Here is a 25,859-nt window from a genome sequence, read left to right on the forward strand (position 1 = left end):
GTGTGTGTGTATGTGTATGTGTGTGTGTCTGTGTGCCTCTGTGTGTCTGTGTAAATCCAGGAAGTGAACAGGCAGCAGCTTTAGCTGCCCACAGTTAAAATGGCTGCAGCCAGACTTAGTAAATGGAGATTTCTGCAGCATATTGGCAAGCACAGAATCCCAGTATTTATGCAATATGCCAAGTATTTGGAGGGAAGCTTCAGAATGGCAAATATCTTTTTATTACAAATTATGTGAGCAGACTGCAGTTCCTCTTTAAGGTGGCTGCCTAGTGCCCTTGAATCCCCAAAACACAGGAAATTCTACACCCAATTCCAATAAACCTACTACAGTATTGTCATAGCCTAGCGGTGAGAAACCAGCACTGGCAGTTTTTGGTTCAGCAATTTAATTCTAAATCCTATTGTATGAAGCTAACCTTTAATGCTTAGCCTATCTGTAACACTTTAATACACCTAACCCAGCCATAAAGCTAACGCTAAAGAAAACCAGTGATTAAGCCATACTGCTTTAATACTAAATACACTGCATAGCACACTCAGTAAGGTACCCACACATATTGCTACATCATTCTCCAACAGTCCAACAGTCCAAATCTGCTGTCACAGCCCCTGCAAATAACCCAGCATGTCTTAACACCAGTGTACAACCTCCCTGTGCCCTTCCTACAATGTAATGCTTGGGACTTAAGTCGTTGACCGTCAGGTCCTAATGCTGCTACCTGAAGATGCTGGATGTGGCTTAGTCCTATGAAAGTTTAAACTTTCTTAGAAAACTGACACTTTCACAGGAATTTGGAAGGCTCCAGGGGCAGCAATAAGATCACCTGCTACACACGGATGGCCATTTTTTTTTTTCAAGGGTCATTGTAAGACTAAATAGGACCCTATCAATTAACCATTCACTTGACCCTAACCTTAAAAACTAAAGTAAAAGTATGCCTTACCTATTTTTTTTGTTTTGTTAAACCTATCTAAGAGATCAGCTAGTAGGGTTGATTTACTAAAGGCAAATAGACTGTTCACTTTTTAACCACTTGCCAAACCCCCTGATTCAGATGCGCATAATCATGTAGATCTATGTGATTATGTGCATGCGGTCTCGGCGGCGATCTTCTGGGAAACTGACAGGAGAGCCACCTGCGTATGTAAACAAGGCAGGGGGCATTTCTGTCAGACAGGCGGAAATGAGATACTGTTAAGCTAAGCTAAGCTGAAACACTGATCTTTGTTTGCCTGTCACAGAGCCCTCTCATCCCATAGTTACCAAACACAACTAGGCTCACACCTAACCCCTTTATCAACCCCAGTATTAACCCTTTCCCTGCCAGTGTCATTTAAACAGTAACAGTGCATATTATTTAGAACTGATCACTAGATTTGAGCGAACACCTGGATGTCCGGGTTCGGCGGGTTCGACCGAACTTGAAAAAAAAAGTCCGGGTTCGTGAACCGGACTTAACCCGAACTTTACCTTGACCCCGAACCCCACTGAAGTCACTTGAGACCCGAACTTTTGAGCACTAAAATGCCTCTAAAACAAACATGGAAAGGGCTAGAGGGCTGCAAATGGCAGCAAACTCATCTTAAGAGCATGGCAAGTGCTCTGCAAACAAATGTGGATAGGGAAATAACTTAAAATAACATAAAAAAACAGAAAAATTAAAAATAATCATCTTGAATGATGTAGGAGGAGGACGAGACCCATATGGCGTAGGAGGTTGAGGTGGCGGAAGATATGGCGGTGTAGGTGGAAGCGGCGGCGGTGGAGGAAGAGGACGAGGCCCATATGGAGTAGGAGGTTGAGGTGTCAGTGGATGTGGTGGTGTAGGTGGAAGCGGCGGTGGAGGAGGACGAGGTAGCCAACACTGGTTTTTGTTTTTAATTTTATTTATTTTAAATTAGGGTACACCCCAGAAAGAGTGAGAAAGATCAAAAATACAAAAATGGCTGGGTAAGGCCAGTATACATGTCTATTCTGCACAAGGTACAGACAAGTCCTGTGGGATTCATGCCTGGTTCATTTTAATGAACGTGAGCTTGTCCACATTGGCTCTGGACAGGCGGCTGCGCTTGTCTGTGCTAACGCCCCCAGCTGTGCTAAATACACGTTCAGATAATATACTGGCTGCAGGGCAGGCCAGCACCTCCAAGGCGTAAAGGGCAAGCTCAGGCCATGTGCCCAATTTGGAGAGCCAGAAGTTGAAGGAGGCAGACCCGACATTCAGTACGTCTAGGCGTGTGCACGCATACTGCTCCACCATGTTAGTGCTGGGTCGTGGTGCTGCTGGTGGAGCTCCTGTTGCAAGGAGAGGACGTGGTCGATCTGTGCCCGCTACACGCACAAGTGAAACACCTTTCTCAGCTGCGAGTAGGCGACAGAACCTTGCAGCAGTATTTGGCAGAACCTAATGCGCCTCTACAAATGTTGAGGCCAGAACAAGTAGAGGCGATAGTAGATTGGGTTGCTGACAGTGCCTCCAGTTCCTTCACATTGTCTCCCACCCAGTCTTCTGCTGAAATGTCAGAGTTGGCACCTGCAGCCGATGTCCATCAATCTTTCACCTCACCCCCTTGCAAATCAGCCAAGCAGTCTGAGCCCCCAAGTCATGCAGCAGTCTCTTCTTCTTTTTGATGACTCTGTTAGCATGGTTTCCCAGGGCCATCCACCTGCCCCAGAAGTGGAAGAGATTGAGTGCACTGATGCCCAACCACTTATGTCTCAAGATGAGTACAGGGGAGGACCATCGCAGCACGTCTCGGATGATGACAAAAAACACAGGTGCCAACTGCTGCAGAATTCTGAATTGTGGAGACCGACAAGGGTTGCAGGGGTGAAGACTGCGTGGAAGATGATGTGGAGGATGATGAGGTCCTCGACCCCACATGGAATGAACGTCATGCAGGTGACCTGAGTAGTTTGGAGGAAGAGGCGGTGGTCGCACAGAGCCACCAGCACAGCAGAAGAAGGAGCAGGGTGAAAAAGTGGAGTTGCCGTGCCCTAGACACTACGCCTACTACTGCCCAACGCAGCAAGGGACCGAGCATACCAAAGCCAGCTCAAAGGAGTTCCCTAGCGTGGCAGTTCTTTATACAATGTGATGATGACTGGACGCGAGTGGTGTGCACGCTGCGCAACCAGAGCCTGAAGCGAGGCATAAACCTTCTCAACCTGAGCACAACCTGCAAGACCAGGCATCAAAGTGCAAAGCACGAGCTGCAGTGGAGTAGACAACTCAAAAACCAAGAAAGGTCTCTGGCTCCTCCTGCTTCCTCTTCTGCTGCATACTCGGCCTCTTCATCCACCTCTGTAGTGAGACCGGCACCTGCCACCCCGCAAACAGAGCAACACCACCACCTGGGTCACCAACAACCATCTCCACAAAGTCCCGTGGAAGCTTTCAGTTTTCTATCTCCCAAACACTGGAGCAGAAGAGGAAGTACCCCCCCCCTACTCACCCACGATCCCTGGCCCTGAATGCCAGCATTTCAAAATTCCTGGCCTTATGGCGGTGGCTGTCCCACAGTACGTCGCGCCCAGCCACCACTACTTTTCCAGGCAAGCCATCCCTTCCCGCACAACCAAGTGGTTGACAAAATCAGGTGTGCACTGCGCAACACCATCTGTGGTAAGGTCCACCTAACTACGGATACGTGGACCAGTAAGCACGGTCAGGGACGTTATATATCCCTAACAGCACACTGGGTAAATGCAGTGGCGGCTGGGCCTGAGGCGATAGCAGTTTGGCGCATGTCCTTCCACCACTGAGGATTGCAGTGCACTTCAGTTTGCCTCCTGCTCCTAACTCCTACTCCGCTTCCTCATCCTCTACCACCTCCTCATCATCCAGTCAGCATAACACCTTCACCACCAACTTCAGCACAGCCAGGGGTAAACGTCAGCAGGCAGTTTTAAAACTTGCCTGTTTGGGGGAAAAAAAACACACACCGTGCAGGAGTTTTGGAGGGGTATTCAGCAGCAGACTAATGAGTGGTTGGTGCCAGGGAGCCTCAAGCCCGGCCTGGTGGTGTGCGATAATGGGCGAAATCTTGTAGCAGCTCTGGGCCTAGCCGGTTTGACACACATCCCTTGCCTGGTGCATGTGCTGAATTTGGTGGTGCAGAGGTTCCCTAGAAATTACCCCGATATGTCAGAGCTGCTGCAGAAAGTTCCGGCCTGTCTGTGCGCACTTTCGGCATTCTCACCCTGCTGCTGCTCATCTGTCAGCGCTGCAGCGTAACTTCGGCCTTCCAGCTCACCGCCTTATATGTGATGTGCCCACAAGGTGGAACTCCACCTTGCACATGCTGGCCAGACTGTGTGAGCAGAAGCAGGCCATAGTGGAGTTTCAGCTGCAGCATGCACGCATGAGTGGCTCTGCGGAACAGCACCACTTCACCACCAGTAACTGGGCCTCCATGCGAGACCTGTGTGCCTGTAACATATGCAGACTAGGCCGCAATGTAATATTTTTTCCCTAAATGGGTGTTTATTGAATAGCGGAATATAACAACAGTATCCAAAGGGTGTATCTCACAGTAACATATGCAAACTAGGCCACAATGTAATATTTTTTCGCTTAATGGGTGTTTATTGAATAGCGGAAAAGAACAACAGTATCCAAAGGGTGTATCTCACAGTAACATTAGCAGACTAGGCCACAATGTAATATTTTTTCCCTTAATGGGTGTTTATTGAATAGCGGAATAGAACAACTGTATTCAAAGGGTGTATCTCACAGTAACATATGCAGACTAGGCCGCAATGTAATATTTTTTTCCTAAATGGGTGTTTATTGAATAGCAGAATAGAACAACAGTATCCAAAGGGTGTATCTCACACGTACAGATACAGACTAGGCGGCAATTTAATATCTTTTCCCTAAATGGGTGTTTACTGAATAGCGGAATAGAACAACAGTATAGAAAGGGTGTATCTCACAGTATAATATGCAGACTAGGCCGCAATTTATTTTTTTTCCCCTAAATGGGTTTGTATTGCAAAGCGGAATAAAACAGTATGCAATGGGTATATCTCACTGTAACATATGCAGACAGGGCCGCAATTACCTTTTTTTCCCTCTAAATGGGTTTTTATTGCAATGTGCAATACAACAGTATGCAATGGGTGTATCTCACTGTAACATATGCAGACAGGGCCGCAATTAACTTTTTTTCCGCTAAATGGGTTTTTATTGCAAAGCGGAATACAACAGTATGCAATGGGTGTATCTCACTGTAACATATGCAGCCTAGGCCGCAATTAACTTTTTTTCCCCTAAATGGGTTTTTATTGCAATGCGCAACACAACAGTATGCAAAGGGTGTATCTCACTGTACCATATGCAGACAGAGCCTCAATTTACTTTTTATCCCCTAAATGGGTTTTTATTTTAAAGCGGAATACAACAGTATGCTATGGGTGTATCTCACTGTAACATATGCAGCCTAGGCCGCAATTAACTTTTTTTTCCCCCTAAATGGGTTTTGATTGCAAAGCGGAATACAACAACAGTATGCAATGGGTGTATTGCACTGTAACATATGAATGAAAAAACGAAAAATAATTGTCCCCTTAATTGGTGCTTGTTGAATAGCAGATTTGAAATGCAGTGTCTAAACGCTGTAAGTCACAGTAAAATATGAAGGAAATGTTTTTTTTTTTTATTTTTTAAATGCAGATTAAGCAGACACATATGCACTGAGCTTGCAGGAAATGGCCGCTACACACCACATGCCTAACAGGTTGGATACTGTTGTTATTCTGTTCCGCTATTGAATAAAAAAAACCCATTTGAATGAAAAACTGAAAAATTATTTTTTTCCCTAAATACTGAAAAATAATTATTTTCCCCTTACATTGGTGCTTTTTGAAGAGCAGGTTAGAAAAGCAGTGTCTATCTAAGGACTGTATGTCAAAGTAAAATAGGAATGTTTTTTTCTTTTTTAACCACTTTAGGACCGCTCACATTGCTGCTACTGCGGCAATGTGGCACGATCCCATCCAGCGATGTAGACCTACGTCGCTGGACTCCTCCCCCTGGAGGCGCGCTCCCGCTGTTTTCAGTCACAGCGGGAGTCGGGCCAGGGGAGGAGCGGCAGCGATCGCCGCTGCTCTTCCCCGATCGTCGGGGAATCTAGTTTGGAGATCCGCCCGCCTGTGTAAACAGAGAGGGCGGATCTCATCAGTGACAGGGAGTGACAGATCGCAGTGTTCAGCATAGCTGAACATCCGATCTGTCCCTGACTCATTCAGTCACCTCCCCCCACACACGTCAGTAAGCACTAGGCATACATTAACCCTTCCCTCTCCAATAAAATGAACCCCTTCCCTGCCAGTGTCATTTTTACAGTAACAGTGCATATATATAGCACTGATTACTGCAGTGATGTCACTGGTAACCCCAAAAGTGTCAAAAATGTCAGTCAGGGGTCCGATCTGTCCGCCGCAATGTCGCAGTCCCGCAAAAAAAATCGCAGATCGCCGCCATTACTCGTTAAAAAAAAACACCAAAAATGAAAGAAATCTTTCCCTTAGTTAATAAACGCAATAACTTTTGCGCAAAACAATCAAAATACGCTTATTGTGATTTTTTTTACCAAACATATGTCGCAGAAAACAAATTGGCCAAAAATTTAAAAAAAAATTGATTTTTACATTTTTTGGGGGGGAATTTCATATAAAAAAATGTTAAAAATATTGTTGTTTTTGCAAAATAAACGCTCTTCTTTTGTTTATAGCGCAAAAAGTAAAAATCACACAGGTGATCAAATACCACCAAAAGAAAGCTCTGTATGTGGAAAAAAAGGAAGTAAATTTCATTTGGGTACAGCGTCGCACGACCGCGCAATTGTCAGTTAAAGTTACACAGTGCCGAATCGCAAAAAGTGGCCTGGACGTAAGACAGCAAAATCCTCCGGTGGTAAAGTGGTTAAATGCATGCCTAACAGGTTGGATACTGTGGTTGTTCAATTCCGCTATTGAATAAAAAAAAAAAAAAACATTTGAATGAAAAACTGAAAAATATTTTTTTTCCCCCTAAATATTGAAAAAATATTATTTTCCCCTTACATTGGTGCTTTTTGAAGAGCAGGTTAGAAAAGCAGTGTCTGTCTAAACACTGTATGTCAAAGTTAAATATGAAGGAAAAAATGTTTTTTCTTTTTTAAATGCAGATTAAGCAGACACATATGCACTGAGCTTGAATTAAATGTGCAGCACCACACGCCGCCCACCTAACAGACTGATAAAAGTTTTTTTTTTCTCCTTTCTCCTCCTCACTGGGCTCAGGTCAGGGCATAAAGATCGTGCACTGCACCCCCACACAATACAATTAATGTAGATCGCTGTCTGATTAAAGAAGATTGTTCCTATGCTTTCCCTCAAAGCAATCTCCAGCCTGACCCTACAATAATCTCCTATCTCTCCCTCCGGGCAAAAAGATCGTGCACTGCACCCCCACACAATCAAATCAATGTAGATCGCTGTCTGATTAAAGAAGATTCTTCCTATGCTTTCCCTCAAAGCAATCTCCAGCCTGACCCTACAGTAATCTCCTATCTCTCCCTCAGCAGCAGCAGGGACCTCTCTCTTACTAGAGAAACTTACTCTTACTAGCTATAGCAGAGTGACGCGCGACGCTATGTGACTCCAGCTTATATAGACTCTGGGTCACATTCTGCACTGGCCAATCACAACCATGCCATTAGTAGGCATGGCTGCGATGGCTTCTAGGGCACACTAGTTAAACGCTTGCTGATTGGCTGCCTTGCACCTGTTGAAACCGCGCCATTAAAAACGCGCCAAAACATCAAATAACATTACTGAACAACGTACAGTACCCGAACATACAGTGAAATATTCGGGTTCTGTCCGGGTACCGAACACCCAAAAGTCTGGTATGAACCCGAACAATACAGTCCGGGTTCGCTCAACGCTACTGATCACTGTATTGGTGTCACTGGTCCCCAAAAAGATTTATGCGTCGCAATGTTGCAGTCCCGCTAAAAAACGCTGATCGCCACCATTACTAATAAAAACAACAAAAAAAAACAAAAGTCCAAAAATCGATCCCATAGTTTGTAAACTTTAACTATAACTTTTGTGCAAACCAATATATATATACATTTTGGGATTTTTTTTAACAAAAATATGTAGCAGAATACAAATTGGCCTAAACTGATAAAAAAATTTGATTTTTTTAATTTTTTTATTGGGAATGTTTTATAGCAGAAAGTAAAAATATTGTGTTTTTTTTCCAAAATTGTTGCTCTTTTTTTGTTTATAGCGCAAAATCGAAAAACCACAGAGGTGATCAAATACCCCCAAAAGAAAGCTCTATTTGTGGGAAAACAAAGGACATCAATTGTGCTTGGGTACAGCATTGCACGACCACGCAATTGTTAGTTAAAGCAAAGCAGTGCCGAATCGCAAAAAATGGCCTGGTCATTAAGAGGGTAAAACCTTCCGGAGCTGAAGTCGTTAAGGGAATTTCCCCTTAGCTCAGTGAATGTGGTGAAAAGTAATTTTGGACAGAATACCCAATCACATGCAAAGGAAAAAAAACAGGATTTTTGTTTGCACATAATTGTAAGATTTAAGTCAGCAGAGCTTCGCCTCATTTACTAAACTACGGTAAAATTCCTTTGCAAAGTGAACAGCTTATTTGCCTTTAGTAAATATGCACCCCAATTCACATATAAAGTAGAATAAATGCACCTAAGTTATGATGCACAGCAACACACAGATGTTGTTATTACTTGTGGTGCTCTGTGCACATAGGTGCATTGAATGGTTTACCTTAAAAGAGATGTATGGGGTTTATTTTATATTTTATATTTATACTTACCTTGGTGAATGCAGTGAATAGAGATTATTATCACAAGTTCTTTAAATTGCAAAAAACATGCATAAATACTTACAGACAAGATAAAATTCCAAATCATATTCATTTGTCATGTATTTCCAAATTTAATTACGGAGAGCACACACAAATAACAGCCTGTTCAATATGTGCTCTGGTGTGACAGATCTCACATCACCCTTTTATAGGGTTCTCTTATAAAAGTATCAAGACATTGGCAATTACCCATGGTGGTATTCCGCTGACAAACATGTTTTTAACAAACTCACAAGAGCCATTTTAGCTTAACTAATCAATATAGAAAATACATCAGAATATATATATCATCCTATATGTATATATAAATTTTATTTTTATTATACACTGTGATGTAGGAATCAGTAAAAATCTGATTATCCTTATACAGCAGCATCGGTCTGATGTTGCATCTGTCCCCCGACTCCTCTGCACTGAGAACCAAGAGATCGAACACCACTGATCACTCGGTTCTGACTGCTTGGACTGTCAGTCAGCAGCTCTCTGCCCTGCTCCCTCCTCACTCATTGGAGCGCTGGGCTGTTGGGGGGGGGGGGGGGTTAGAGCGGCCAGCTCAGGCTCTCATCGGCTTGCTAAGAAGCTGAACCGGGTGTCGTTCCAGTCACCTGGTGGATCCATTGTCGTGATGACGCGGTGCCTGGACTGACTTCTGTAAGGTCAGCAGAAAGCGAATTTCAGCCCACTCTGCTGAAAACGGGTCACAGGAGTGCAAAACGAACTGCCCTCCTGTGATCCATAGGCGATGTACAGCCAAACGAGCTTAGGCTGTACATGTCCTTTAATGCAACTTGCCTCAATGCATGAAAACATGTGTTATTGTGCATACGCTAACATTACATTCAGTGTGATTTGGCCTTTAATATTTTAAAACAGCTTGTTTCTTAAAGATGTATTCCAGGCATGGTATATTTTAACATAGTTGCATTGGTCCAATTAACTTTGTAATTACCATACCTGACGGATGCCCCTGGAAGCTGATAATCACTGGTAGCATTCAGGGAATGCTTTGCATACTCTGAATGAATGCAACACGTTCTCCAATTAGACAATATGCAGAGAGTGGTGATGCCACATTCAATGCCCCCCCACCTGTACCATCATTTCTGCTAATGGGTCCTAGATACTCCAGTCTGACAATAACTCTCTTAACACTTTACACTAATGTTAACCCCTAAAAAGCCAGACTTACCTAAGTAGATGCAAAATGCATACCAAACATTATTAAGCCCATCTCGCTACAAAGAAAAGAACTGTTCTGTAGAAACACAAATCTTTAATTGTGTTTCTTTTTATAGAAAACATGTTTTTGTTTGACTCTACATTTACTAATAAATACAATACAAGTCTGAGGAAACAGACTAAGCCTCTCTTGTGCATAACTGTTTCAATAGTGCAAATATATTTAAAAGGCTGTGTCATTTTAGTCTCTGAATACATAAGCTTGGGATGAGTCAATCTACAAATGCCTACAGAAAAATGAATACTGTTTCTGAATTAAATATAAGCAGATATATGTAAACAGAAGCTATTAGTATTAGTATTGCTAGTATGGGCCCCAGTACAAAATATGGACCAGCACTCCCCTTGCAGAGCACTCCACACATTACTGCTTCATTGTAACCCACCACAATGTGGTGTGTGCTGAGCTGTGTACTGCACTGGGAGGCTTCATGTGTAGGCATGCCTATCTATGAGTAGCCTGGATTTGGTCACATGACCAGGTGAAACAGATGCCTGAGGATGTATTCCTGCAGAGCTCTGCCTTCCAGCATAGCTAGTGACATTAAAAATACCTTTCTTAACCACTTCCCAACCACCTGCTGCCTTTTTACTGCGGCAGGGTGGCTCTTCTGCGCAAACCGATAAAGGCCTACGTCAGTTGCACGCGGGAAGCCGATGTACGGGTCAGGTGGCTTCGATTGCCGCCTGACACCCGCGATCGCTCCCCGCTGAGAGAGAAGGACTCTCTCTCCCTGAAATGATCACAGAGCTCATGGGATCCTTCTATATAGGATCACATGTCTCTATGGTCATTTCACAAGCCACACCCCCCACAGTTAGAATCACTCCCCTAGGCTCATATTTAACTCATGGATCACCCATAGAGTTAACCTCTTCCCTGCCAGTGTAATTATTACAGTAACAGTGCATATTTTTAGCACTGATTACTTTAGTAATGTCACTGGTACCCCTAAAGTGTCAAAAATGTTAGTTAGGGGTCCAATCTGTCCGCCGCAATGTCGCAGTCCGGCAAAAAATCGCAGATCGCTGCCATTACTAGTAATAAAAAAAAAAAACAATGAAAATGACATAAATCTTTCCCGTAGTTAGTAGACACGATAACTTTTGCGCAAACCAATCAAAATACGCCTATTGTGATTTTTTTTTTTTACCAAAAATATGTAACAGAAAACAAATTGGCCTAAAATTTTTTTTTTTTTTTTTTTTTTTTTTAAATTGTCGCTCTTTTTTTGTTTAAAGCGCAAAAAAATAAAAATTGCAGAGGTGATCAAATACCACCAAAAAAAGCTCTATTTGTGGGAAAAAAGGACATCCATTTGTGTCGTTGAACCGTGCAATTGTCCGTTAAAGTAACGCAAAGCCGAATCGCAAAATAGGGCCTGGTCATTAAGGGGGCAAATCCTTCCGGTCTGAAAGTGGTTAAATAACAAATGTATTATATTTCTTCTTCCATGTACTCACCAAATGAAGCAGACATCCCCCAGATGCAGTTGGAGTATGAGGATCAGCTCCATCTTTAAGTAATTGTAACACTAAAATAAAAATTATATGACATTTTTATGTAATAAATGTAACATGAACAATTAATTATAATTTACATATAACATGTCAACCAAAATTAAAGGCTCATTACACTAGGCTGTTAAACACCACGTGACAAACATATTTGAGAAGTAAACCATTACAAATAATTTGCTCTTTATAAAAAATGTAAATAGTCCACCTTGATAGCGTGCTTCCAAAGTACTGCGAGCAAAAGTTAAAGGGTGCTTTACATGCAATACTGTAGAATACATTCTTGGACATCTCAGCATCAAGATGAAACCTCACTTTAAAAACCATTTGATTTGTAGCTTTTACTGTTCAGATGTGGATAGTAATGCATGATACAAAATATCAGTTTCTGGGGTTATGATGTAGGTGCACCAAAGCTATAAGGTTTATTCAACTATGACTTATATGCACAAACCATTGGCACCCACCCAGATTCTTTCGGGCAGAAAAGCAAGTTGACTTTTACTCTTTCTTTTATTTCTAGTCATATTTGTTCTCGCTTAGGAATATGAGTACGGTAAATTTATTAAATATATATTTCTGACACAAGCTAGCAATATAATTTGTCTCTATGGTATTGTTTTGGAAAAAGGGTGCTAAGAGAAAAAAAAAGGCTGTTATCCTTCTGAAAATGCTAGTTGTTTGTCTATGTTTGGATTAAGTCCAAGCATTTGATTTGCATACTACTATAGTTCCATGCCAATTCAGAAAGCAATGAAGCCATTGGATTTGTAGGACATTCATGGAACTAGTTATTATAGAAAGGTAGGTCAGAGATGTCAGCCTCCATTCTCTCATTATACATTTTCATTATTAGTAAAGTCAAAGATTATTTTCTATAAAACACCAAATTCATCATTACAGATACAATGCATACAACTGCAGCACATGCCAATGTATTTTTTTTAATAATAAACAAGAATTTAATGTTTATCTGCATACTTTAGACCGGTGTTTCTCAGTCAAGGCACCCTGTAAAATGACAGACAATCTCAATGCACCCTTTAAAATTACGGACAGTCTTGAGGCACCACATTCTAAAATGTAAAAAACTATTCTAATAGTTTTACACAATGCAGCAACATTCACATGTAGGACAACATTTTTTTCTGCCAATGTAAACACACTTCTGCACACTGGTACTGACTAATATTCCAATGTTTCTCTTCTCCCTCAATTTCTCTCCATCAGTCCGCTAATGTGACACCAGTGCTGAGGGAAAGAGGCAGAGGAGGGTCAAACAAGAATGATGTGGAGGTGACAGACATCCTCCTTATCAACTGGTGATATCATTGGTTGTTAGGATGCCAGTTTCTAGAAAGTCGTAATGGTGCATAATGAAAACCTGTGGCTTTGTATAACTAAAAGGCAGGCTTCATCCACCTCTGTTGTATACAATTTTTGATAATTTTTTAGGCATTTTGCCAAGGCATCCCTGAAGAAGCCTCAAGGCACCCTGTTGAAAAAGGCTGATTTAGACACAAATTAGCAGTAGCTTGCAAATCAATTTGATTGAGAATTAACCTAAGCATGATAGTTTACTAAAGTTCACTTTGTAAGGGAGATTTTCCCAGAGCTTAGCCAATGTGGTGCAATTTAATTTTGCAAAAAATATCCAATTACGTGCAAGGAAAAAAAAAAAAAAAAAACAAGTATTTTGCTTGCACATGATTGGATAATAGAAGTCAGTAGAGCTTAATCTCCTTCACTAAGTTCTGGCGAAAATTCCCTTGAAAGGTGAACCAACTATTTGTCTTCAATAAATGAACCCCAAAGTTTCTCTATAGCCCAAACCCTTTTTCTTGTTTTGGGTACTCTCCTTTGCCTGTAGGATCGAAAGTGAGGGAAAATCCAAACTTTTAGGTCATCACAAGAACATAAATTAAGGTAACATCTTCCTTTGGGGACACTTGTTGCTGTGACAACTGTCCCTTACTTAGGAGAATGTATTCCTCACTTCCTGTTGAGTCTACGGGACAGATATTGAAGGGAAATCTCCCCAATGGGACACAGATAAAAAAAAATGACAGAATGTAATCTTTCCTTACAATATCTAGGACTCAAAAACATATTTTTATTTATTGATAATGAAAAATATAATGAATCTATATGCCAATAAACTGTATTACATATACAGTGCCTTGCGAAAGTATTTGGCCCCCTTGAACTTTGCGACCTTTTGCCACATTTCAGGCTTCAAACATAAAGATATAAAACTGTAACTTTTTGTGAAGAATCAACAACAAGTGGGACATAATCATAAAGTGGAACGAAATTTATTGGATATTCCAAACTTTGTTAACAAATAAAAAACTGAAAAATTGGGCGTGCAAAATTATTCAGCCCCCTTAAGTTAATACTTTGTAGCGCCACCTTTTGCTGCGATTACAGCTGTAAGTCGCTTGGGGTATGTCTCTATCAGTTTTGCACGTCGAGAGACTGAAATTTTTGCCCATTCCTCCTTCCAAAACAGCTCGAGCTCAGTGAGGTTGGATGGAGAGCGTTTGTGAACAGCAGTTTTCAGTTTTTTCCACAGATTCTCGATTGGATTCAGGTCTGGACTTTGACTTGGCCATTCTAACAGCTGGATATGTTTATTTGTGAACCATTCCATTGTAGATTTTGCTTTATGTTTTGGATCATTGTCTTGTTGGAAGACACATCTCCGTCCCAGTCTCAGGTCTTTTGCAGACTCCATCAGGTTTTCTTCCAGAATGGTCCTGTATTTGGCTCCATCCATCTTCCCATCAATTTTAACCATCTTCCCTGTCCCTGCTGAAGAAAAGCAGGCCCAAACCATGATGCTGCCACTACCATGTTTGACAGTCGGGATGGTGTGTTCAGGGTGATGAGCTGTGTTGCTTTTACGGTAAACATAAAGTTTTGCATTGTTGCCAAAAAGTTTGATTTTGGTTTCATCTGACCAGAGCACCTTCTTCCACATGTTTGGTGTGTCTCCCAGGTGGCTTGTGGCAAACTTTAAATGACACTTTTTATGGATATCTTTAAGAAATGGCTTTCTTCTTGCCACTCTTCCATAAAGGCCAGATTTGTGCAGTATACGACTGATTGTTGTCCTATGGACAGAGTCTCCCACCTCAGCTGTAGATCTCTGCAGTTCATCCAGAGTGATCATGGGCCTCTTGGCTGCATCTCTGATCAGTCTTCTCCTTGTATGAGCTGAAAGTTTAGAGGGACGGCCAGGTCTTCGTAGATTTGCAGTGGTCTGATACTCCTTCCATTTCAATATTATCGCTTGCACAGTGCTCCTTGGGATGTTTAAAGCTTGGGAAATCTTTTTGTATCCAAATCTGGCTTTAAACTTCTCCACAACAGTATCTCGGACCTGCCTGGTGTGTTCCTTGTTCTTCATGATGCTCTCTGCGCTTTAAACGGACCTCTGAGACTATCACAGTGCAGGTGCATTTATACGGAGACTTGATTACACACAGGTGGATTCTATTTATCATCATTAGTCATTTAGGTCAACATTGGATCATTCAGAGATCCTCACTGAACTTCTGGAGAGAGTTTGCTGCACTGAAAGTAAAGGGGCTGAATAATTTTGCACGCCCAATTTTTCAGTTTTTTATTTGTTAACAAAGTTTGAAATATCCAATAAATTTCGTTCTACTTCATGATTGTGTCCCACTTGTTGTTGATTCTTCACAAAAAATTACAGTTTTATATCTTTATGTTTGAAGCCTGAAATGTGGCAAAAGGTTGCAAAGTTCAAGGGGGCCGAATACTTTCACAAGGCACTGTATTTATTATTATATTCTGACTAGCAATTTCCATTAATAAACAGTTTTGTCTAAGTATGAAACAAGGATCAAAGTTAGGTGACAATACTCAGAAAATGATTACAAAACCATTTTTAATGAGTAACCTTTAAAACAGCAGATCATGATGACAGTAATACATTATATCACAAAGCTGAAGGCTCATATGTTGAATGAATCAAGGCAAATCCAGTTAGTTCCTCATGGCCTATATTTTAAGGCTCTTACCTTCTTTATCATCATGGTGGATTATTGCATCTTGTATCTTGTCCGAAAAATGGAAATTAACTTTGTAGTTTTTCCTTTGCTTACTTTTTCTCCTGTATGCATCTTGTTTTTGCAGAGCCTTTTCTCTCTCATAGTAAGCCTTGATTTGATCACAGCGCATACGTCTCACCAGACGCTGGCGCTGGCCCAAAGGAAGAGACTCCAGCAAGCACTGGTCAATTTCCATGTCATGTGATCGAAAAACATTACAAAGCTGGAAACAACCTATAGGACAGAAGGAAAAACAGGATTATTTTCTAATTAGTTTGATTTAAGCTTTCAAAGAGATATACTAGACGTCAGTAACAATTACTTTCCAATATTTTAACGGCATATTAATGGCATTTAAGTGATTTTTCCCAAATGTGTTTGTATGACTTTTTGGGCATGATGTATTGATTACCTACAGTATGATCTTAAGCCTAGATTTTGTATGTTAAAGTAATTGTGTGTGTTTTTTTTTTTTTTTTAATCAACAGACATGGTATACTTACCTCCTCTGTGAAGTAGTTTTGCATAGAGTGGCCTGGTTCCTCCTCTTTTCAGGGCCCTCTTCGCTGCTCCTGGCCCTTCCCTCCTTTCAAGTGCCCCCACAGCAAGCAGCTTGCTATGGGGGTCACCCAAGCCAAGCTGCAGCTCTGTGTGTCCATTCAGACACAGAGCTGCTGTTTGGCAACGCCCCCCTCTCTCTCCTGATTGGCTAACTGACTTTGCCTGACAGCAGCGGGAGCAAATGGCGCCACTGCTGTGTCTCAGCCAATCAGGAGGAATAGTCCCAGAAGGCAGAGGGACTCTTGGACATCGCTGGACAGAAATGGGGCTCAGGTAAGTATTAGGGGAGCTGAGGGTAGCTGCTACACACAAAAGGCTTTTTATCTTAATGCATAGAATGCATTAGGATAGAAAAAAACTTCTGTCTTTACAACTCCATTAAAAGTGTTTTGCCTGGTTATTTAAAGGAGTTGAAGAGGTTCGGATTTAAAAAAGAAAAATAACAAACATGTTATACGTACCTGCTCTGTGCAAGGGTTTTGCACAGAGCAGCCCCGATCCTCCTCTTCTGGGGTGCCCCGGCGGCACTCCTGGCTCCTCCCAATGAAGATCGGGTGCCTCCACGGAAAGCCTCTTTCCCTAGGGGCCCCCGTGTCGGCACGCGCCCCAGTCCTGCTGCTGCGTCCATTGACACAGACAGCGGGACTCGGCCCCGCCCACGCTCCTTTGTCACTGGATTTAATTGACAACAGCGAGAACCAATGGCTCCTGCAGCTATCAAACTGTCCAATGAGATGAAAGCCAATGGCTGGAGCTGCTGGGCTCATGCATAGCGCTGGAATAAATGGGCTCAGGTAAGAAAAAGGGGGGGGGGGTCTAGGGAGGGCGCTGCAGCAAAGAAGGTTTTCCACCTTGATGCATAGAATGCATTAAAGTGAAAAACTTTGAGACTTTACTAACCCTTTCTACATGTCATATGTGCAATGTAGTAACACAAATGCATCCTCCCAATTATTTAGAAATGTTCAGTTTTGCTTCCAATTATAAAACTGCTCTGGAAAAAAAATGTTATTTCAGTGCTAGCCTAAGTGAAGGAAAAAAGCTGGATGAGGCCCCACTCTCATTTATGAAAGTCACATGGAAGGACATCCCTCTGTTGGTATATGGAAAATCAGAAGCAGAAGTAATTTAATGATTATGTAAAATATCTAGAAAAGTTGAAAAGAACATATCAAATATATAAAGCAAATGTTTTCTGGTGTAAAAGGTATGTAATAACAGCTATATATTATTTTGTCAGCAGCTTCACCCACTAGCTATTATTAACATTTATAATCAGTGATTTACTATATGTAGAAATTAGAAAAACGTATTTTCATATGATAATATGATCAGGCATTGAAAGTGCCTATGTAACATCAATGTAGACATCTTAGTATACCTAGGTTGTCTTGGACGTGAAGATGCCTGCCGTTTTCTGGCTCATCGGTGGCCCTGGATTGGTGGTCCCTGCAGCCAGAAATGGCTTTAGCAAGGGACTGGGATGGGGGACTTAGGCGGTATAACTCACTGCACCGGGTATGAAAAATAACACGTCTTGCAGTATGGGTTGCAGGGGAATGGAGGAGAGATTATATTTTGCTCAGAGTTGGACTTTAATGTTATCTGAAGAATTAGAACTTTTATTCCCACTTAGAATTTTTACATTTATCTCTTCTTGCAACTATTCCAACAGTTTTTGATACATTTACAAATTGAACTATCAAAATCTAGAGATCTTAACCTTCATATTAGTGATCTGTGAGGAACCGCATCAAATGCTTTAGGAAAGTCCACATATATTAGACCCACAGCTACTCCTCTATGTATCTCCATAGCCCTATAAAGTATATTTTCCTTTGACCACCTCTGTCTTTTCCAAATCCAAGCCTGCTATTGTTTATTATATTGTTTTCCAACAAATAGTCTTCTTTGAGGTCCATTATCAGTCCTTTAAAAGTCTTCCCTAAAATATGGTAATCTAGCTGGTCAGGTTATTACATTCCTTGTTTTTTAAAATGAGATATTTTGCCAGTACATTGGTAACAAGCCAGTTATCAGAGTCATTCAAATTTAAAGCAATGGATTTGGTTTCCTAAAAGAGTAAACTCATTTCACTTTCAAAATGAAAATTCACTTGCAGGAAAAAATGTATTTGCAAAGGCAATTAAAAAATAAACATATGTGCTGGCAAAGAATTTTAACCTCACTGACTAAGCTACTGTAAGTGAATTTTCTCTTTGCAAAGTACATTTTTTGCACATTCATTTATGTGCAATTATACATTTTGTTTAATTTTTTCCTTGTACATGATTGGGTGCTCTTTGCAAGTGAATATTCACTTTGTTTTATCTCATTTACTAAGATAAGTACAAATGCTCTTTGAAAAGTAAACATTCGCCTTGCATGTGGACATGCTTTACCTAATGAATTAATGTCAATAGCTTGATAAAGAACTTAACATTCTTAGGACCCATGAATGTAAGTAATCTGGGCCACATGTTTTATTCACATTAAAGAAGAAGTAGCGTTTCAGTACATGTAGTACTTTTTCCCAACTACCTAGGTGCCATTGCGAACTGAATACTGAAAAATAAATATTTCTTTAACTTTGTCTTATAGTTTCTTGAGCATATCAGCATTTTGCATTTGAAGTTATGTTAATATATCCACCAATTGTACATTAATACCGCTACTGTCCTTTGCATACCCAGCAAAGATATTTGATTGTTTTGCTTTTTCTTTGCTAAAAGGAGCAACTATTAGTTCTAAAGGGCTTACATGACCATATTAATTCTTTTTACTATTAATATATTTAAAGAGCTTTTTTTTAAATTGTCCTTTTTAGTAAATTCCTCCCACCGACCTGAGTTCAACTTACCATCCTCCCCATCCATCGCTGGATGGGGGGGAGGGGTGGGAGGATTATTATTTAACATGGTAGTTTGCATTAATGGAGTAGGGCAAAATAAATGGATGAGTTTACTAAAAGTGAGCTTGTTTTTTTTAAAATGTGCTTTTCTTAATGTATGTGGTTTTACTTGCACTAGAGATACGTTTTGTTTTTAGCTTTTTCAGCTTATTGCCCATGGGAATATATAATGTGTTTACATAGTATCAAAATATTCCCATGTATGCTCCGAGTGTTTTGTTTGCAATATTTCCTCCCATGTTTAGCTTTCAGCAGCCCTCACCACTGGGAAATTGTATTTCTGTTTTACTATGTTGTTAAGTCAAAGCAGTATTTGGTCCCCTCCCCCCCCCCCCCCCAAAAAAAATGTAATATATTTCAGCTTTCCATTCATTAGATGTGGTGGCTGCATTTGTTTTCTTTTTGTACGTTTTTTCTTCTTTTTTCACCTGGTGATTAGGCCAGTAACACACTTCCTGTCTTAGGGTGTCTGAATTTTGGAGGAAGTAGTAAAGGAAGTAGTAAAGCAAACACCTTTGGACAGCAGCAATGTCAGTGTGGGAAGAGGGTAGTGTTAACTAGCAGATTTAGATGGACTAAAAAACTGAAGCTAAATTCCAATCAACACCATATAGGAAGTTACAGCATCCATTTATTATTTAGCTTTATGTTTGTTCTGGGTCAGTGCCAAAAAAAGTATTGTATAACAATGATGGCCAGGTAACAAAAAGCTTAAAGTGGTATTAAACCCAGAAGCAAACATTTATTATATTGCAGCTTACTAATTCTTAACTCAGCCATAGATGGAGCAATTTTCTTTCCTGCTTGGGTTGCAGGTAAGAAAATCACTTGATTTCTCCATCATCACAGTCAGTGTTGATGGGGGAATCCCTCCTGCAGAGCTGGGGGGGGGGGTTGTGGGGAGATATCCCATTGCTAGCAGCTATAGTCTCTGGCAATGATTGCATTAAACAATTGGGTATTCCCCAATTTGATTGATTGATCAATTTGGGTACAATAAGCCTGCCCATACAAGGTTTGAATCTCATCTGGTCCCTGCTGAACCAGCCGAGATTCAAACCATCTATAGCAGGCTTCAGATGTGATAGCAGCATTCATTTTCTTTTTTTAGGCTTTCTTTCTTCTATTTTGAAGAAAGTTTGTTGATTTTCAAAAGAACAAGCTCCCCAACAGATTTTATCAGTTTAAATGGATGAGACAAACCCTCCAGCTTTTATTTATTCATGTAAAACCTTTATCCCAAAAGGAAAAAACTGTTTGCTGTAACCGATTATAAAGTGTGAGCTGGAGTTTGGCTTCAATTTGTTAGTGTGCTTAAATCTGCTAACATTTATTTATTTAACACCCCCCTCCCCCTAGACTGACAATGCTGCTGTCTGCTGTGCCTCCTATTTTCATTCCTCCAGAGTTGTGTCTCACTAAAAAAGGAGGTGTGTTACTGGCTAGATCATCAAGTAAAATCAGAGAGAAAAAAGCCAAAGAAAAGAACACTAATGCAGCCACCACATCTAATCTTTGGTAAGCTGCAATATATTATATTTTTGGTTTTGGGTTTATTACTGCTTTAAAAAACTGAAATAAGACTTTTCTCCAAACCTTTGATGGATGCCTCTAAACGCTTTAGAATTGGCCTACATTCCCCAGCTTTCTTCCTCAATGCATGCCTTAAAAAGGGATATCGTACATTGCTGTCATGCACTGTCAGTTCGTCCATACTGTTAATCTGTAATTTGTATAAAGTGATATTGCTATACTGCCGTATGGTACTAAATATTTCCCCTCCTATGTTTATGAGGACAACCCAAAAATTTTGATTTTTTTCTTACTTTCACTTTCAATGATAAAGGTAAACAGGACAAATAGAAAGGGTGAATCTCCCTAACGGGGACACAGACAGCAATAAATACTGACAAGCATTCTAATTCCTCTGCACACTATCCAAAACTAAAAAAAAAAGTTTTGCCTTTAGTTATACTTTACTGCCACTTCATGCTCAAGTGACCTTTTTCATAAGCAAGTCAGCACAGGTTTGCTTTAACCTCCCTGACGGTATTCCCGAGTGTGGCTCGGGGTGGAATTTCAGTGCCATTAGAGGTAACCCCCGAGCCACACTCGGGGTACCACCAGGGAGAAGACGCTGGATCCTGGAAGAGGTTACTTACCTTGTCCCCGGGATCCCGCGTTGTGTTCCTGCAGCATACGGCGGCCGGATCTTCCGCCTGATGCTGTGAGCCGCGGCTTCTGTCTCCTGCGTGCATCACGTCACAGGGGGGGTGGAACCGGCGGCAAATTTGAAAAGTAAAACACACAAACACACTGATATATTGTAATCCTATTGGATTACATTACAAAATAAAATAAATTGACATTAGTTTGCTGTACTTTATATATATATATATATACATATACATACGTGTATATATATATATATATATATATATATATATATATATATATATATATATATATAAACAATAACTGTGGCGCTAAACCCTATATAGTACAGTCCCAAATATATGAGAAAGCAGTCCATAAAAATCTGTTTCCACACTTGAAGTAATTCCAAAGTAGAAGAACCACCACCAGAAAGCACTCCAGCACCACTACTCCTTACCAGATGTAGTTGATCCCCGTGACAGAGATCAAATGCGCATAAACGGTAAGTATAGCAACAGAAGGCTTCCCAATATGTTGTTCAATTAACGGGCTCACGGGATGGTGTGGTCTCTAATTTCCCAGCATTTGACCCTCACAGCTCCGTGTTGTCATAGTTCAGCCTTGATGGTCATTTCACCATCAAACAAACATGGCGGCAGAAGCCATGTGCTCACATCTGTAGGCCAAAGGCTGCTTTCTCATATATTTGGGACTGTACTATATAGGGTTTAGCGCCACAGTTATTGTTTTTATTCCTTTTTAATCTGCCATATTCCAGATTAGTGTGGCTGCTTTATCCTCATGTTTTAACATATCATTATGTCGTTTGTATACAATTTTTATATGCTTCCTTTAGCGCAGCAATAGTGTATGTTTTATATATATATATATATATATATAAATATATATATTTACACATGTGTAAATATATATATGTGTATATGTGTATATATATATATATATATATATATACACACACGTGCATATATATATATATATATATATATATATATATATATATATATATATATATATATACACACGTATATATATATATATATATATATATATATATATATATATATATATATATATATATAATATATGTATATATATATATATATATATATATATATATATATATATATATATAATATATGTATATATATATATAAATATATATATATATATATATACACGCATATATATACTTTCACTTTTTTATAGTTATTTATTATATTATAATTTATGATTTTGTGTTTCAAACTTTATCATACCCGAGATGTTATAAAGAAGAATGCAGCTCTGTCATTCTCCCTGAAGTGATCACAGAGGCTATGTGATCCTGCTATATAGGATCGCATGTCTCTGTGATTACTTCACAAGCCACGCCCCCTGACAGTTAGAATCACGCCCCTAGGGACACATTTAACAAACTGATCACCAGTAATGTTAACCCCTTCCCTTCCCTGCCAGTGTCATTTTTACAGTAACATATTTTTAGCACTGATTATTGTAGTAATGTTACTGGTACCCCCAAAAGTGTAAAAAATGTCAGTTAGGGATCCAATCTGTCCGCCGCAATGTTGCAGTCCCGCAAAAAAAATCACAGATTGCTGCCATTACTAGTAAAAAAAAACAATAAAAATGACATAAATCTTTCCCGTAGATAGTAAACGCAATAACTTTTGCGCAAACCAATCAAAATACGCTTATTGCGATTTTTTTTACCAAAAATATGTAGCAGAAAACAAATTGACCTAAAATGTTAAAAAATTTTGATTTTTACTTTTTTTTTGACAATTTCATATGAAAGAATATGAAAATATTATAATTTTTTCAAAATTGTTGCTCTTTTTTTGTTTATAGCGCAAAAAATAAAAATCGCACAGGTTGTCAAATACCACCAAAAGAAAGCTCTACTTGTGGAAAAAAAAGTACATTAATTTCGTTTGGGAACAGCATCGCATGACCGCGCAATTGTCCTTTAAAGTAATGCAGTGCCGAATCGCAAAATAGGGCCTGGTCATTGAGCAGCCAAATCCTCCGGGGCTAAAGTGGTTAAGTAAAATAGCTCAACTGTCTACTACCTAGGACTTGCTCAGTGTTTTAAACCCATGATGAATGGGATCTTTTAAACAGTTCTTAGGGTGCAGTTTTCCTGCTTGATGTCTCCATTATCACTCTGGCATTCATCTCAATGTCCTACTAGATTCACCCTTACAGTTTCTTATATTCCCATCTATATCTGTTTCAAAGGATGAACAATGATGTGCTGCTGTGTTCAATGATACAAGAACAATAATTTCCTATATATAAATGTTGCCTCACCTGGGCATGGGAAAAGGGTAACACAGCAAAGATTCAAATAAGAAGGCTATACAGTCCCAGAGGAACCTGTGAGAAACCTAGTATATCTATCAGCACATAACTTAGGTAAAGTAAACCTGTACTTACTACCTATCTAGGAAAGCAATACTACAACTACATTACAGCCCTCTCACCCCTAGAGATAGATAGCACCTAATGCCACCCACATAAATGATAGTGAGCAATGTATTGTGTGAGGAATAGGGGGTGTACAGATGATCCAAATAACAGAAGGTCATATTTTTAGGGAACCTGAAGTGGTGGACCAGTTAGAAGTATTGCTCACCTGGGCATGGGAAAAAGGTAACACAGCAAAGATTCAAATAAGAAGGCTATACAGTCCCAGAGGAACTGTGAGAAACCTAGAGATAGATAGCGCCTAATGGCACCCACATAAATGATAGTGAGCAATGTATTGTGTAAGGAATAGGGGGTGTACAGATGATCCAAATAACAGAAGGTCAGGTTTTCAGGGAACCTCAAGTGGTGGACCAGTTAGAAGTATTGCTCATTATATAGTCATTTACCTAGGCTGGTTTACTTTCTGTGTTACCTTTAGGGCAGTAGGAGTTTAATTTTCAAGTCAGAGTTACTTATAACTATAGGTCTGCCATAAGTCTACAATGCATTAATACATTTTAACATCTGTGTGAAAAGATAATGGGCGATAAAATACTAAAAAACACAAACTATATGATTAAGCCTACTTAGTAACAAATAAAGAATGACCTTTCAGCTTATTAGCACTCTAGCAATTGCCCTACTTAGAGAGTAGTCATTTCTGCTCTAATGATATTTTCAGCTGCTACTGAGGAGTTGATTAGCCATCATATGGTGATGCATAGCTGGAACCATGACCAATTATTTCATATAGGTCTTTAACATCCACATTTCTACCGACAATGAACCCAAACTAATTGTTCATACTACGGTAAATATTCCGGAAACATTATAATCTTCATGTTTGTAATACCAATTTCAATATTTATGGACTGGTTCTAACTGGTAAAAGGACGTAATTGATCAATATACTCTAATTTATAGACACCTTATATGTTTAAAATAATGATTGAAAGAAAAAGACATGCAATGATAAAAACACAATTTCTGCACTATATACTGTGTAATATGTGCATTTTAAAGGCAAAAATGTTTATTATACCACAATCAGGACAAACATTTCTGAACTTTCAAATAACATATGCTTATATCACAATCTGCCCAACTAAATCCTAAAACTAATTGTATAAATGCAATATTAATAACCAATATATTAAAACCTAATGTACTGTACATCTGTCATGGGAGAAATATGGAAGCTGCCTTTGTTGACCTTCCATTCTAATAATGATAGGTGACGTCAAGTTGGTGCTTTGGCTTTAAATGTTTCTAAATCATGGATCCAGAACCAACACAAAGATTTCTGCTTTTCTCTTTTTTTTTCTTGCTGCATGCTTGTTTTGGTTCTGGGACTCAATATGAAGAAGCCAAACACAGCCAGGCATTTGCTGCACAAAATAAGCAATAACAACACTAGGGGCAAGGATAGAAAACTGTTCATTTAAAGCCCAACTCCAAAGAAAATGTTTTCCCTTTCAGTGGGGCTGTGCATGCACTTCAGGAATTAACTGTTCTTTTTATGTTTAAAAGAACCCGCACCTTGATGTAGTGCAGTATCCAAATCTTTATTGTAGCTCAAATGATGCAAGGGGGGTAAAATTCAGCAAAAAAAAACATTGATGTGTTTCAGCCTCGGCAGACGCTACTCATAATGCCAACTGCTTGTTTTGTCCAGGGGAGAGTAGAAATCCAATACTTACCTGATCCTCAAATCCACAGCATACAGTGCTCCCCCCAGGATCCAGGGGTGGACTGTTCCTGATGTCCTCCCGTTCAGAGCAGGGCTCATAAGGTTAGGAACAGTCCACCACACAGGACACTAGACCATGGGGGGGGGGGGGGTGGGCAGTGACCAGCCTTGTGCAGGGACAGTCCCACTTTTTTTTAACCCATAGCTGGGCTTTATTTAGTGTTGATATTGGACCTAATTCTTTTTTCTTTCTTTTCAGATATTTATTTCATATAGCAACAAATAGCATAATGCCTGTGCCCAACTGCTCACATG

General features: G+C 40.0%; 1 protein-coding gene across 4 annotated transcripts in view; it reads right to left on the reverse strand.

The window, feature by feature from the left end:
* Positions 1 to 25,859, reverse strand: part of MYO16 (myosin XVI) — a 539,163-nt gene that overhangs the window by 356,885 nt on the left and 156,419 nt on the right. For all 4 annotated transcript variants that reach the window (XM_082247038.1, XM_082247037.1, XM_082247039.1 and 1 more), the window contains exons 2-3: positions 15,706 to 15,969; positions 11,603 to 11,673 (exon numbers count right to left, since the gene is read on the reverse strand). In XM_082247038.1, coding sequence (XP_082103164.1) covers positions 11,603 to 11,673; positions 15,706 to 15,931 — 297 coding nt within the window. In that variant the 5' untranslated portion in view covers positions 15,932 to 15,969. The remainder of the gene's footprint in view (positions 1 to 11,602; positions 11,674 to 15,705; positions 15,970 to 25,859) is intronic.

This window comes from Pelophylax lessonae (assembly GCF_965119305.1).
Source record: "Pelophylax lessonae genome assembly, chromosome: 2".
NCBI classification, from domain to species: domain Eukaryota; kingdom Metazoa; phylum Chordata; class Amphibia; order Anura; family Ranidae; genus Pelophylax; species Pelophylax lessonae.